The sequence below is a fragment of the Rhopalosiphum padi genome, chromosome 2 (assembly GCF_020882245.1).
Source record: "Rhopalosiphum padi isolate XX-2018 chromosome 2, ASM2088224v1, whole genome shotgun sequence".
NCBI lineage: Eukaryota > Metazoa > Arthropoda > Insecta > Hemiptera > Aphididae > Rhopalosiphum > Rhopalosiphum padi.
The window spans coordinates 17,335,545-17,350,186 of record NC_083598.1 but is presented as its reverse complement, the minus strand read 5'-3'; the positions used below and the strand labels follow the sequence as shown (position 1 = coordinate 17,350,186).

Below are 14,642 nucleotides of genomic sequence, written 5' to 3'. Positions count from 1 at the left end.
GTCTATTGCTTATGCAAATATTTGGCAATATATGCGAGGTTTGAAACAAAATAAACATAGAATACAAGTAACTTATGTTATTTTGTAACGGGTGGATTAGAATTAGAAAGTCTTCTGTGGTCAAAGGCTTAAGATATCTAACTCTTACCACCAATCTATCCACTAATAAGCATGTGTGTATGTGTCCAATTTGAAAATGATATCAAATGTATGAAAATTCAGTAAAAAGCAACGCAACGAATATTATATGATCACTATATTTTCAAACTATCGCTCAGAATATATATTATAAAAGATAATATTGCCTGTCAAAACCATACAAGAGAATAAGACTTAATATGTTGATTGGATTTTAATTTTGTAAACTGGTTTAGATTCATTAACCACGTCTTAACTGAAACGATTTTTAATATCCCAAGTACCGTTTATATATTAAATATCGTTCGGCGATAAAAAAAAAAAATAAAACACAATTTTTACGTTCATCCATATTTTAATACGCATATATGCGGGCAAACGATGTATCTATTAAAATGTTTAAATCGAACATAATATTTAGCTGTGGATTGGTGTATGCAGGGATTGATATGTATAAAGGAGTACTGGTAGAAATGTTTTGCCCGAAGTATATTCAAATATCGCGACATAATTATCACGCCGATGACTGACCGTATTGTACGCGACGGTGTTTGATGTTTTATATGGTTATTATTGTTGGTTTGCTGCCTTGTCGGGCCACCCCGAGCGTCGGAACCCGATGAAACGTTTCGCCCCGGTCGTCGTCCTCGCGTTGTGTGTATATACGCGCAGTAATATATAAAGTAATAATAACACACGGCAAGAGTTCGGCTGCCGTCGCCGCCGTTGTCGGATGCGTTCCGCACCGGTTGTCCCGCCGCGCAAGAGACCGGTTCGATTCTCGGTTTATGACAAAGCGGGGGCCCTGGTGTACTGCTCGTAGGCATGATAATATTATATTATATGTATGTATATGCTCGCGTGCGTATATTGCAGAATATATACAACACAACAACACGGTGTATGTATAGGTATATATAGGTGTACGTTAAAGGTTTTCGGACCGATTTCATACGTCGTGAATTACGACTACGCGGTAACACGAAACGGGTTTTTATTATGATTATTTCATTTCATCTATCGCAAACCAAATACCAATCTGAATTTTTTCACTCAAAATCGACAATTTGACCGCAGACCAGTAAGCTTATTACTAAGACGTTTAATAGACGTGTATTTGATATACGAGTATATTTTTATCGTTCCGTTTTTCAGCCGATTAACATGCTGCGTGAGAATTGAGAATTCACTGTGGTATCGTCATCCATAAAACACCGTATATTTATGCGTTGTCTTATAAGTCGTTATTATTGTAATATTTGGTGTCGTCGTCGAGTTTTTGGACAAAGTCTTCAGTGAAAAATTGATCGGCATTTCGCACAACGTGTCAACGTACAATACATATTATAATAAATACAATAATACGTATAATAATGTTATGTATTTTTTAACCTACGATTTTAAAAATCGATCGGCTCTGCAGGACGCTCTTGAATTGCGCCGAGTCACGAGAAATAATTATTTAGTATTCGACCTAAAAACGACGACGTAGGTATACGACGTATATGTTATTATAACCTACAATAGTTTTTTTTTTTTTGTTTTAAAATAATAGCGTAACTTTTACATTTTCAGACACCCGGCGCGCGCGTTCAACGACATTCTGCGACGGACGAAAAAATATGTTTTTAAATAAGTCAAGTTTATAATATAGTCGGTAAGTACCGATGAGTGTAAATCACTTCCGAGGACACTGCGTTTTCTCCGTCTTACAGACGTACTCTTACGCAAGCCAAAGAGGAAATTAAGTTTAGCAGAACTGATTTTTGTGTTGTTAGTTTTAATATTTAAAATGAATTTGCCTATTATTAAAAAGACAGAAAATTAAATGTGGTTGGACGTTGTTTTTTTAATATATTTTTAAGCGTGTTATGTGTATTTTTAAAATTTAGTATTTAAATATGTCGTAATAATATAATATCAAAACTATAACAACCCAAAATTGGCAATTTTTTCATATTGCTGTGTTTATATACGTTTGTATATATACTTGCTCATATAGTCATGTGTGATCATTTTAAAAATTCCACCTAATAAATGACGTACTGCTGATATCAAAAAAATTATAACTATTTGCGAGTAAGTAAAATTTTAAAAATAAAATAGGTAAATTTAAAATTATAATTACTACCAATCAATGACAAAGGCATGATATATTATTATGCTAAATTCATTTCGTTCCAAATTCAGACCGTATCTTTCCTATACATTTGTATTCTTTTAATTGTTGCATATAAAACGATATAAAATAATCTGTAGATAGGTGCGTATGTTTAATGTTATATACATATTTTATTACATACAAATATACAATCAAACGTAAAAATATTCTACAGTAATTTTATTCTATACAACTTTATGAGGGCATAACTTGTAATTTGTATTATTATTATTTGTTATTAAATAAATATTTATGTTTCGATATAATAAATTACAATTATTTGTTAAAAAAAATATATTATGCGCGCAACCTGCAGTACCTATGTCCTATAGAGTATAGATATCAATTTGTAGATAAAATTTTCGCAAATGTACCTACGTAAAAGTAAAACGGTTGTCACGCTTTAATAAGTGATATACTAATTTAATAATAATAATATGAAAGTACCTACGATAAATAATAAACACTAAAAATCTATGCATCTTCGTTTAGGTATATTATTAAACTCATCATTAATTGTTAATTATTATAAACGGAATTTTGATAGCTGTTTGGAGTACTTACCTACCTATGTGTTCGCGAAATATTACAATTTACAACCATAATATCGATTATTAATTATTTACGTAGCCATATAAAATAATAATAAAAAAAATTATTTACGTGACAATCAAGTCGCACAGAAATCGACCGATTATAATTTGCCGGCATTGTCGTATGCATTTCGTATGCCCCGTACCATGTTTCCGGCAAACGCTTTGGTGCCTGCCGGCCGTGATGATTACTCCGAAAATCGCCGCGCAATAAAAAACGTTGCGCTGAAATCCGTTTTTTGGCATCCGTGCGCGATTTTATTTCGGGACATCGCAGTCGAATATTGTATATTTGTATACAAGTATCATGTGCATATAACAAAAACGAATGAATAAAATGTTAATCAAACTCGACGCGTGCGTGATCAAAAAAAAAATAACGATTGTTATACACAATTTATCATACCGATCTCAATGGCCATTGCCGCAAATTTGTAAATAGTGTTTGAGGTTTAAACCATACCAAACTCTTATGAAGCTTTTATACTTTTATAGTATTACAAAACCTCTAAAAAAATGACGTAAATTTGTAAAATCTTAAAGTTTTTTAAATGGAAGAGGAACAATAGTTAAAGGGATGACTCAGTCGATCTTTACCGATAGTCGATAATTTAAAGTTTCGTATATCTACTTGAACAGTCTTGGCAAGAGGATGAAAACAATTTTTTGTTCCATAATATTAACCCCTTTAATTTGAAAATATTTTCAAAACCACCACTGTGTAAATGATGATTTTAGAATTAAAGTTCTCATATTATACTATTCTAAATCCACGTATTGTTAACACTATAGTACTAACATAACGTTAGTAAAACGACTATTATTGCTTTATATATTTTTATTTATTCACATAATTTTCGTATTTTATAATATTGCAAACCTAACGTGCCAATTGAGCAGATCGCCGGTTTTTGTTCGTGTTTGTCACAATATTCTCGCGTTCTGTAATCGTCCTTCGAATAATATTGTTATAAATTTTATCTTTTAAACGAGATTCGCACGTGTATACTATATAATATTATAGTGCGCATGTTTATCGAGGTCAATAAATTGTGAATTTTTAAGTTGTTTTCTCCAAAAATGAGACACGCGCGTTTATACTTAAATATAATTTTCAAAACAGACGTGTAGCTGTTGCAGCAGAGTACGATTTTATTTTACGCTTCGATCGTTCAAAAAATCCGTACGAAAATGTGAAATCGTTAAATTTTTACCGGTACGTCGTATTATACCCGCATATGTTGTAATTTTGTAAATGATCATTTAAATTGCGCATAACGAAATAACTTACTCTAAAATTAAAATACAAAAAGTAAAACCTACGAGTGTCGCCCCTGCATAATGTGTAACCTTTACATTTGATAATAGATCAATTCAAACTAATATTAAAAATAAAGTTAAATGGAGTTTATTCTAAATGTAAAATGTGTTATGTTATGCGTAAATTGGACGGAAACAAGTACAGAACACGTCCTCCGAAGAACATTAAGTACAAACTATGTTTGAACAAAGTTTTTTTATATGTTTATTTAAAATTTTATAACGAGTTATATGAATTAGTAATTTGAATTTATTCATAACTCATTATAAAATAAAATATGAAGATCTTCACTCGTGCACAGTTTATATTCTCTCTGACAAATTTGATAATAGCTCAGTCAATTTTCTCTAAGTTGACTGTATATAATGAATCTAGTATAATATGTAGATTTTATATTATGTTTCACTTGTGTGAGAATGAGACAGTTCATATCGGTACATCATAAATAAATATATGACCATTGATTTTGATAAATCTTACTGCAGACGGCTGTTTTTCGTGTGTACATTGTGTAATTTAAATAGATATATTATGATCTATTACTATATTATACAATGTTGGAAACAGTACGCGTGTAAAACGATAACGGACCACAGAAATTCCGGAAATCGATGATAAAAAAAAAAAAAACATTGGTACGCCGCCTTCAGACAACGCAATAACATCGAGCTCTCATACGCGCATGCGCAGCTATACCTCAGACCGGTTTCTCTTGCTCGCGCACTGCACCGTGGCGATCATTGTCGAACGAGCTTATCTCGTCCAAGGGCCCCGTCAACCGAGTACAAATAGTATTATTTAATTTTTTTCGTTCATAACTAGGTGGATTTGAAATTGAATTATGGGACTGACTTGATATGATGCCATCTCATCCTGCTTTTAAACGTGAAAAAAACCCTCGTACTTTGTTTTTTGTGGGGGCAGGAATATGTGTTCTGCTTTTGAATTCATTTCATATTTTAAGTTCTTAGAAAGAACATCTACGGAAAGCATGTATGTATATAAATTTATACTGATATAATTAATTAAAAGGGGTCGAAGTCAAATTTGAACTTTTTAGATTTATCGTATCGTATACTTGAAAATGTATTTTATTATCATTTTATCAATCTTTATTTATTATATTATGTTCTTCATTTTTTTTTCTAATTCGCTTGGTGTAGGTATAAAGAAAAATACATTTACTTTTCGTCGTGATGGTGTTTTTATTTTCATTTTTTTTACTCCGACAAAGTATATAAAAAACTTTATATTGTTTCAGTTTATTATTTATTTATTGTTATTGTTTTTATTTTTTTAATTACAAAACTTGTGTGACTGAAATAAATATGTTCGAGTAGCAGCAGTATATATATATATATATATATATATAAATTTTTGTAGGTGCACCATTAACAATTTTTTTCCCAGCCGTTAAAAACATTTCATTCAATTATTTTATCTTCTCTTATAGCTGCCGTCGACAACTTCATGTGAAAAGTATAAATTCTTCAAAACCTAAAATATATTTTTACTCATTTAACTATTATTCTTATGAATTTATAATCCGATTTGAAATTGGTTCAACGGTAAACGATTTACCGAATGATAATGAATAAACTATGATTTTCATTATTTATACCAACGATTGTATATTATTTAATGTGGGTGATGAGCACTGATTTAATTTAGTTTTCATATATTATGATTGATTTTCAACGTGGTCAAAGTTAAATTCAAATTCACAAGTCGAGAATTATACAACCGTGAAATGTACTACATTGGTAATACATTGATAATATATAAAATACTTGATCTACGTATACAATATTATAAAATGGGAATATATATATATTATACTTAAGCAAATGCCTGGCTTATTCCATTGTTCTGCGGTCTCACAAGTTGTGGCTACTAAAATAAATAAAATAATAAGCCAAACAAACAACGATTTTGATCAAAACGCATCCATTTTTCTATAGATTTTCATTATCACTAAATACCAGGTTTTTTCGTGCAATACAATAATAATCATACTATGCAGTTACATAATTATTCAATGATGGTAGTGTTTCGTTGCATTTTTTTTTGCCTTTAGCCTGCGTATGATAGTTTTATTGAAACCATGCGCCGCAGAAGAAATATTACATCATCGATCGACTAAAGGCCAATTGGTGTAATTTGTAAGTTGACTTTAGAGACTTTTAGATAGATCATTTTAAACGTATTATTTTTATTTTCGAACCGGTATTGAAACGATTAATTAATCGAACGGCAAACGCACTGAGTTGTGAAATATAAATTATAATAAATAATAATTTGTACGCAAGTAATAAGGAAACTATTTAATAATCATAACGTCTACAAATTACAATATTGTTGGTACTTATATAATTTTGCTGAATCAAAATAGTACATAACACGTAATTATTGAATTTAATTGATTAAAAATCGAAATTTTCTCGTTAACTTTTCTATATTTTATTTGTGCGTTTAATTTATTATTATTATGTCACGTGGCTTCTAATTAAAACCATTTTGTATTAATTAACTTTGAACATTATGACAAAATAGAGAAAGTCATACACCAATATGACCTATCTCAGCTAGATTTATCTCCAAAAACACTAAACTACGGTTTATTATTTATGTTTCTATATATATGTATATTTGTATCTATCCATCGCATTATATAATAATTATATATTTAATATCATATAGTAAAGTGAACAAATTATGTGTATATATTACCTGAAAAGTATATGTTTCCAATTTTTAACAATAATTGACACAGATTTTTAACCTGTAGACGTATACCACTAATTATTATTTTACGTATTGTGTTCTGTAAACGACACGATGCATTTGTTGGTCATTTGACAAAAATTACATAAATTAATATTTTTTATTCTGTTATTCTCAATTCGTCAGGTATATTATACGATATAATATTTGGAATATTTCAGACGTTCGTTCACGCAAACGATATCGTATACAAATTACATAATATTGTTTTCGATAATATTAAAATCAATATAGTTGAAAACATACAAGTTTTTATAGTAGTATACCTATAGCATACTTGATATTGTGTGAATATATTCTGCTTCGGCAATATATATAGGTATATATATATATAGACTTGGATACTGCACACGTGAAAACGGTGGTGTTATATATTTGTATTTTTTTGCCTTTATAATTTATATATTGTAATATGCGACGATTATAAAACATTATTAAAAAATCGGAATTTCGCAATCGAGATGGACCTTTGGAATATTATCTACGATATTAATTTTCGATTTGAAAAAGTCAGTCTAGAAAAAAAACCGCACGGTCGAATGGTGCATGTAATCGATACCCGCTGTTTGTTATACAGCACATATTTGTATTTATTCAACGGCTATAAATATTATCGGTACACAACGTAATATATTATTATTATTTTAACATGTTATTGTACGCGCGGCTTGTAGAACTACGAGAAACGCTTAACGGAGGTCAAAGCAGTGACAGTATTATTAAAATGATTCCGAAATCGTTGTGAATATTTTAAAATAATATCGGTACACAGCCTCGTCTAGGACATCGAACGAATAACTATTGCGCTGAATAATAATAATAATAATAAAATGATTACGGTTTTGTACACTACACGGTAGATAATATGTATATCATTCCCAACGAGAATTATTACACATTTCTGTTGTAAAAATAATATTACGTATGTATAATAAAAAAAAGTAATGTCGCGTCTACGAAAATGATAATATTTCGGTCGCGGTTTGGTCGGCGGCGACGGCTGAAACCAGTTTTCCCCCTCGTTCCGCAGTAACGTAATGACGTTTTATTCTCTACTACAACACTGTTATAATACTGCGACGGTCATCGTCGGCCGCGAAAATTCACTCTCTTTTTTTCGATTCCAAAACGACGTGATAAAAGTGTAGTAACTTCGTCGTCGTCGTCGTCGTCGTCAGTGTGTGGGGTATCGATCGAGAGCAAAAAAATTTGAAAACCGACACCGACCGTTTCCGACCCGACCCAAAAAGAAGAACCGGCCGGCCCTATATCATTCGAGATGTTTACGACGTTATGATATATTATTATGTTAACCGCTCGCGCGCGCGTGTAAATAATCGACGGTCGTGTATTCATTATTATTTTTTTCCTCTTGACGGGCGGCGGCGGCGGCAGCAACAGCAGCAGCGACCGCGCGCCACACACACACACTGTGCTCTGCCGCGGAACCAGCGACCGAGACGAGTAGGAGAGGCGGCACACACACACAAAACGGGCGCTCGACGAGCACTCGCCCGCCCCCGTCGGCACTGGCGTCAGTGCGGCCGCAGAGCGCGTGGGTGCCAGTTCAGTGTGTTTGGCGTTGCGTTCTTTTTTTTTCGTTTTCGATTTTTCGGGCGGTCCGTCTTGCCCTCGTCACCCCGACGAAGGTTTTGTTTATCGTTCTCGCCGCCGCACAGACATGTCGTCCGTCATCAACGTGCGGCTTAACGAAAAGATGACGTTACAGTTCGTCGAGCTGTACCGCGACCAGCGAGTGCTTTGGGACAAGGAGCACGAGGCGTACAACAAACGGACGGAGCGGTTGCGGGCGTACCGACGGATCGCTGAGGCCATGTCCGTCGAGGGGCTGGGCGTGCCCGAGGTGGCCAGCAAAATCAAGAACATCCGGTCCACGTACTTGCAGGAACTGAAGAAGATCAAAGACTCGGCGCAGCGACATCTGGTCCAGTCCGAGGAAGAGGTGGCCTCTGCGCCGTACGTGCCCAAGCTGCTCTGGTTCTCCATACTGGACTCGATGATCGGCGGCGCGGCCGTCAAACGCCTCTACTCGTCACCGTCCACCGCCGACATGCTGGTGAGTCGCACGCGCCGACTGTATTTTTTAATATTTTTTTTAGGTTTCAGACCGAACGGTAGCGCTGGCCGGGACACGCTCGTGTTCTCTTCCCGATCGGCAAATGATTTATGATATCCTGCCGAGTAGGTAGCGGACGACAAATATCGCTTGTATTTTTGTCAAAATCGAAAAGCGCGTATTTATAGTTTTGTTGATTCGAATTCACTGTTATTGGTATTCTCACCGCAAACCTCGGTACTACTGCCCGTCGGAGACCCCGTCAGACGTACTCAAAATGTTTACAACCACTGGTCTGTGCCGGATTTTTTTTTTTGTTCGATATAAAGCGACGATCGGCGGGTACGTTTTGTGTACTCGCATATTCTTACTGCCATTGTTCGCGCGATAGGAATGGGACGGCTCACAGGTAAAATTAAGTAGTTTCCTGTCTATAGAGTAACGTACCCGGGCGGCTCCCTCACGTTATCGGCCGTACATTTTTCTACTAAATATTAAATCATAATAACCGGAGTGGTTAAAATTAAAATAACGGTGTGTATCGATGTGTTTGATTGATTCAATCCGCGACAACGCAAAACGCTATAATAATAATAAATGCCATAATACACACTCGTACTTAAACATTAAACCACTCGAATGAAAAACTAAAATGGTATACCAAAAATATTATTATAACGTTCGTTGCAAAAAAAAATAAAGTAAAAAAAATTATGTATATATATATTATATATACGATAGTGCAGACAAGTCTATCATGTTAATCTATCACTATTTAGTTGTTTGTGTTGCCAAAATTACTCGTTTTCACGTGCTCGTCTTGTTTTTTTTCCAGTCCATAGATTATGCTAACGACAGCAGCTGCCCCGCGGGTTCCAATAATTACTGCACTCCGTACGACTACAGCTCATCGTACGCTTGTGACTCAGCGGACCCGGTCAAGAGACCATCGTCATCGTCATCGATGGCGGATGAAACGCCGCCCGTCAAGAGGCTGATGTACGAACGACAGCAGTCGTCCGTCGAGCTTTTCTCCAGATACATTGCCACCTCCCTGGAAGCACTGCCGCCGCGGCTGTCGGTGCGGGCGCAAAAGGAAGTACACGACGTCCTCGTCAAGTACAAGTTTATGGAATTGGACCAACTAGACCAACAGCGTTGACTATATCATACTAATAAGTATACGCGGCTTAGAAATAAAATCGTCCGAATGTACCTATACAAATTGTGGTGTTATCCCATCGCGGTTCGTTTAACAACGGTGATTAACAACGATGGATCATTGACTTTCCTCTATCTCAGCGTGTCATTTTTTCGACCAAAATATACGCATCTTTTTCATTGCGAAACGACGGAGGGCTAGCGTGTATAATGTTATTTGGAATATAAATAATAAACCTCTTTCTATACGCGTCTGGTGTTCAGCCTTTTTCTGTGCGCACGTCGAAAGTCCCGAGCACGTTATTATAATACGTATTGCGCACCTATGAATAACATATACATGGCCCCGCCTGTCTGCCAGGTGTTCAGAAAATATTATCAATAATTTTAAACCGTATACTATCGAGAACAAACGCCAAACGGTTTTTTAATTCAACGTTGGGAACGTATTATATACATTGCGGGTACGTATACCTACTATTATTTTATGATATTAATTATGGTGGGTAATACTTCTATTTACTATCGTTTTGTTCGTCGTTCGTGTAAAACCTACTTTTTCGCTTTCCGTTTTGATTTCCTCGAAATTGATAAATATAAAGATCACTCGAACGATCGCTCTCTTCGAAGTGTATCGTACACATTTCTATAAAACTATAGAGCCGAGCATTCGAAGAATATTTTACCATGAAATGTTTTTTTACCATACATCCGAACCCGAACAGAGGCGTGACTTGAGGCGACGCTAAAAATATCCATTATTACGCAAATTGGCCGCTGCGCCGACTTCAAAGCGAACGTTTTCGAATCGATAGGGACCGTAATCTCGCGGCGCTGAATCTGCGCGTTATCGACTAGAGACCCCCTACGACTCCACTCTCACTACTACCTTTGGACGAATTTTGTTTTGTATGAAATCGGACCGGCGCTGAACGACGAGAGAACCATGTTTTTTTATTGTCATCACTCATCAATCGCAGCGTATACTTAGTACTTAAGTAAAGGTAAAAATCGAGTGTTTTTTTTTATCCCGGTATATTATGGTGTATTGTAAAATGTTTGTATATATCTATTTTATGACTGATTGATGTATTTGTACTTTTGATTTATCATCGGATTATAAAAATCGAGACAAATCTTATTAATATTATTTTAATTTAATACCTACCCTGTACATAATTTATTGTATTAAATAAATATAATGTATTGTATTTTATAATCATATGCATTTTTTAAATGTTTTGTCTTAAAAATATTGTTATTTATTTATATTTTGCTCGACTGATAATATTATTACAGCTGCTCAAGTAGTAAAAATTACATCAGCCGTTCAAATGTGGTTTTTGTTTATTTTATATAAAAAGACAATAAAAAGTAATACGCTACAACAAATACGGTGCGATAATATAGGTATTATTTTGAAATAATAGTCGGTCACCGATTGATGTTGCTTTTTACGATTTTATTCACAAATCTATTCTTACATTATACAGTATATTATACTATATTGTATATTCAGCGATGGATCGTGAATTTACCTTTTTAGTTTTTACATTAAAAATACGCCGACATTATTATGTCAATAAATTGTCCTTCCACGATCCAAACCAAACAATAAATATGATGAAAGAAACTTAACATCTCTCGGCGTTCTTCAGATTATAGGTACCTATAGTGAAAGTTAACTGTATTATATGACGTGTACTTTGTTTGAGTAAAATATTACATTTTGCCATAATATGACGTGCACTGATCACGTGCCTTTATTACGAATAATCTAAACCGATTCGTGCTTACGTAATATTATTAATATTTTTGTGTGAACGTAATTTTTCATTAATAGTTCGGGATTTTCTGAGCCTCAAAAGATCGATAACATCGATATCGCGTAGTTCGCAGAACTAGTACGGTTTATTTAATTTATTTATATAAAATATAATCAATATATGATCAGTATGATGCTCGCTTTTTTGAATTACTATAGATTATAGAGTATACTGTATAGACATAATAAGGTCTGCCCGTCGGGGGCTTATAACTTATACAAGACTCCGAAAATAATTACCTGAAAATGTTTGAGAAATGCCTTTAAAAATACTATAGGTATGTATAATGTTTTTATAAATTAATTTATTTTAAAAATCAAATAATTTTATTACCTGATCAAACACAACAAAAATCACTATAAATCTATTTTTATGAAAATGTAAGTAAATGTAATTGTTAAGCTCGTCGTAATTTATTATCCGAAAAGTCTAAATTTTTCTTTTAATTATTGAAAAGCCCTTTAAAAAACGATTTGAATTACAAAAAATGGGCTTCAGGTAGGTCACTTTCCTATATTGGTGTATAAATATATAATATTCCATTAGAGCATCAAAGAGCTTTTTAAAAAGATAAAAAATTATAATATCTTATTTACACGTCGTCAATGCATTGGATTTTATGAACGTGCAACTATTGTTGAAAATCTTATGGTAATGGCCGAGGCCGATAGTCGATTCTATTGGTTCTCTAGGCGTCTCGTAATTGTTCATTGAGTATAAAACCACATGCTTTGAAAATCTGATATAAAGTTGATATTTCTGTTGTGGGTACATCACTACATTTTAATGGTAAGATATACAATGATGCAAAATTGTATTTGACGAAACACCGACTCTTTAAAAATATTTTACATTATCTTTGTGGTAATAAACTAATAAATAACACGAGAAAAAACAACGATTTAAATTTTAATCTGATATACTATATTATTAGTTATTACTTAGTATTATTATTATTAATATTTCTATATGAACCGACATTTCTGAATTCTGCATTTCGATTAAGTTTGCACTCGGTCATTCTGGTTCGGAACGTTTGATGTTTCTATTTTTATTATTAACTACAAAGCGGGGAAAATAACAGCATTTTTTGTCCGTGAATTGAATTACCTCCGAGCAATAATTTAATACTTATTTGTTATTACTTTATTTGTCGGTGTATATTGAGCGTGGAAGTTTAAATTATATCTGACTTTATAAGGTTTTTAAAGTTTTTGTGCATTCGGGTTTGCTTATTTAATATTTCTAACCCCATATTTTATAATTATACTTAACTAAACTTTTTTACTGTAAAAACAATTTGGTGTGTGTACATTAAACGATTGCACTACTGCGTCCATAGTTTCCAGATGCACAGTTTTAGAAAATATGTCCAGATGCATTCTACATTCTATTCAGATTTGGCAGGTGATTAACGGTAGCAAAATGTTGCACTCTATTGAATTAGATGTATGATTTGCAGTATATCAGGAAGTGAGCGAATAATTTCGGAAATTATCTAAATACGGTTAAGTTATTAGTTAAAAAAATTATATTCATTTGTTAATTTAATACCTATATAGATTGGTCAATTTTATAAATTTTTAAAACAATCACAATAGTTATAAAAAAAGCAAAATGTTCAAATTGAAAATACCTACAATTAAATAAATTGTTTGAATGTTTAGAATTGTATTTTTACAACACCGTCCCTACCAAAAAAAAAAACTATTTTGAACTATAAAAATACTGCTGATCACTTATAGTCTAATACATCGAAATGAGTTATACTGGCTGGCTCCCGCGTGAGTTCATTTGTACATTATATTTCCCGACCATTAAAAATTCGACAGCAGCATCATGACGTACTTACTATAATATAGAAGACTTATTGTATGATACACATATTGTATCGAAACTATATAATTTGTACCATTACTCTCGTTGTGACGTGATATACATAAATATTATTAAATTGGTTGTTTTGTCAAATCACCGTATCGAACGAACTGGCGAGATTGTGGTTTACCAGGATTAATTCCCTTCTCGGCCACACCGTCAACGCACGTTAGGGCTCGCTACGACCATGTGAATAATAATAGCTTTATAATTGACTGACGATGAAATTTCTACATAAAACGATTCAACGATAGGCGAAGCTCGTGTGTTGTGGTTGTATAGGAAGTGTATTTTTCTGAAGTCTGCTACAACGGTTTTTGTTCTGCAAAAAATAAGCCGAAACACTTATTCGTTTCTGTTTTTCAATTAATTCATAATCATCCATTTTAGACTTTTCAGTTAAAATTAAGTATTTTCGGCACGCTGTTCGGTTTTTAATCGAAATATCAAGCTATTCCGATATGATTTCGTTTGCGTTATATATTGTTATAAAATAGTACCTGATAACACTGATAACATTATACAATTGTTGAATTGTGTGTTGTATTATGAGAAAAATAGTTTACCCGGCTTGGCAGCTTACATTCGGACAAAACAAAAAACATACATATAAGTACATAACAGTAATAGCAACTTCATATTTTTTTTTTTTATTTTGCAGCTAATAGAAAACAATCACAAAACGTATACATTTTCCGCCTAC

At 33.4% G+C, this 14,642-nt stretch overlaps 1 protein-coding gene and 1 long non-coding RNA gene across 2 annotated transcripts; both read left to right on the top strand.

The window, feature by feature from the left end:
- Positions 1–570: 570 nt before the first annotated feature.
- Positions 571–1,967, top strand: LOC132922447 (uncharacterized). Its single transcript, XR_009661018.1, has 3 exons — positions 571–1,219; positions 1,294–1,626; positions 1,714–1,967. It is a non-coding gene; the product is annotated as an uncharacterized LOC132922447 (long non-coding RNA).
- Positions 1,968–7,822: 5,855 nt separating this feature from the next.
- On the top strand, positions 7,823–11,454 carry LOC132921911 (uncharacterized). Its single transcript, XM_060985154.1, has 2 exons — positions 7,823–9,074; positions 9,910–11,454. Exons 1-2 carry the CDS (start codon positions 8,679–8,681, stop codon positions 10,234–10,236), a joined length of 723 nt encoding a protein of 240 aa, XP_060841137.1. The 5' UTR covers positions 7,823–8,678; the 3' UTR covers positions 10,237–11,454.
- The last annotated feature ends 3,188 nt before the right edge of the window (positions 11,455–14,642 follow it).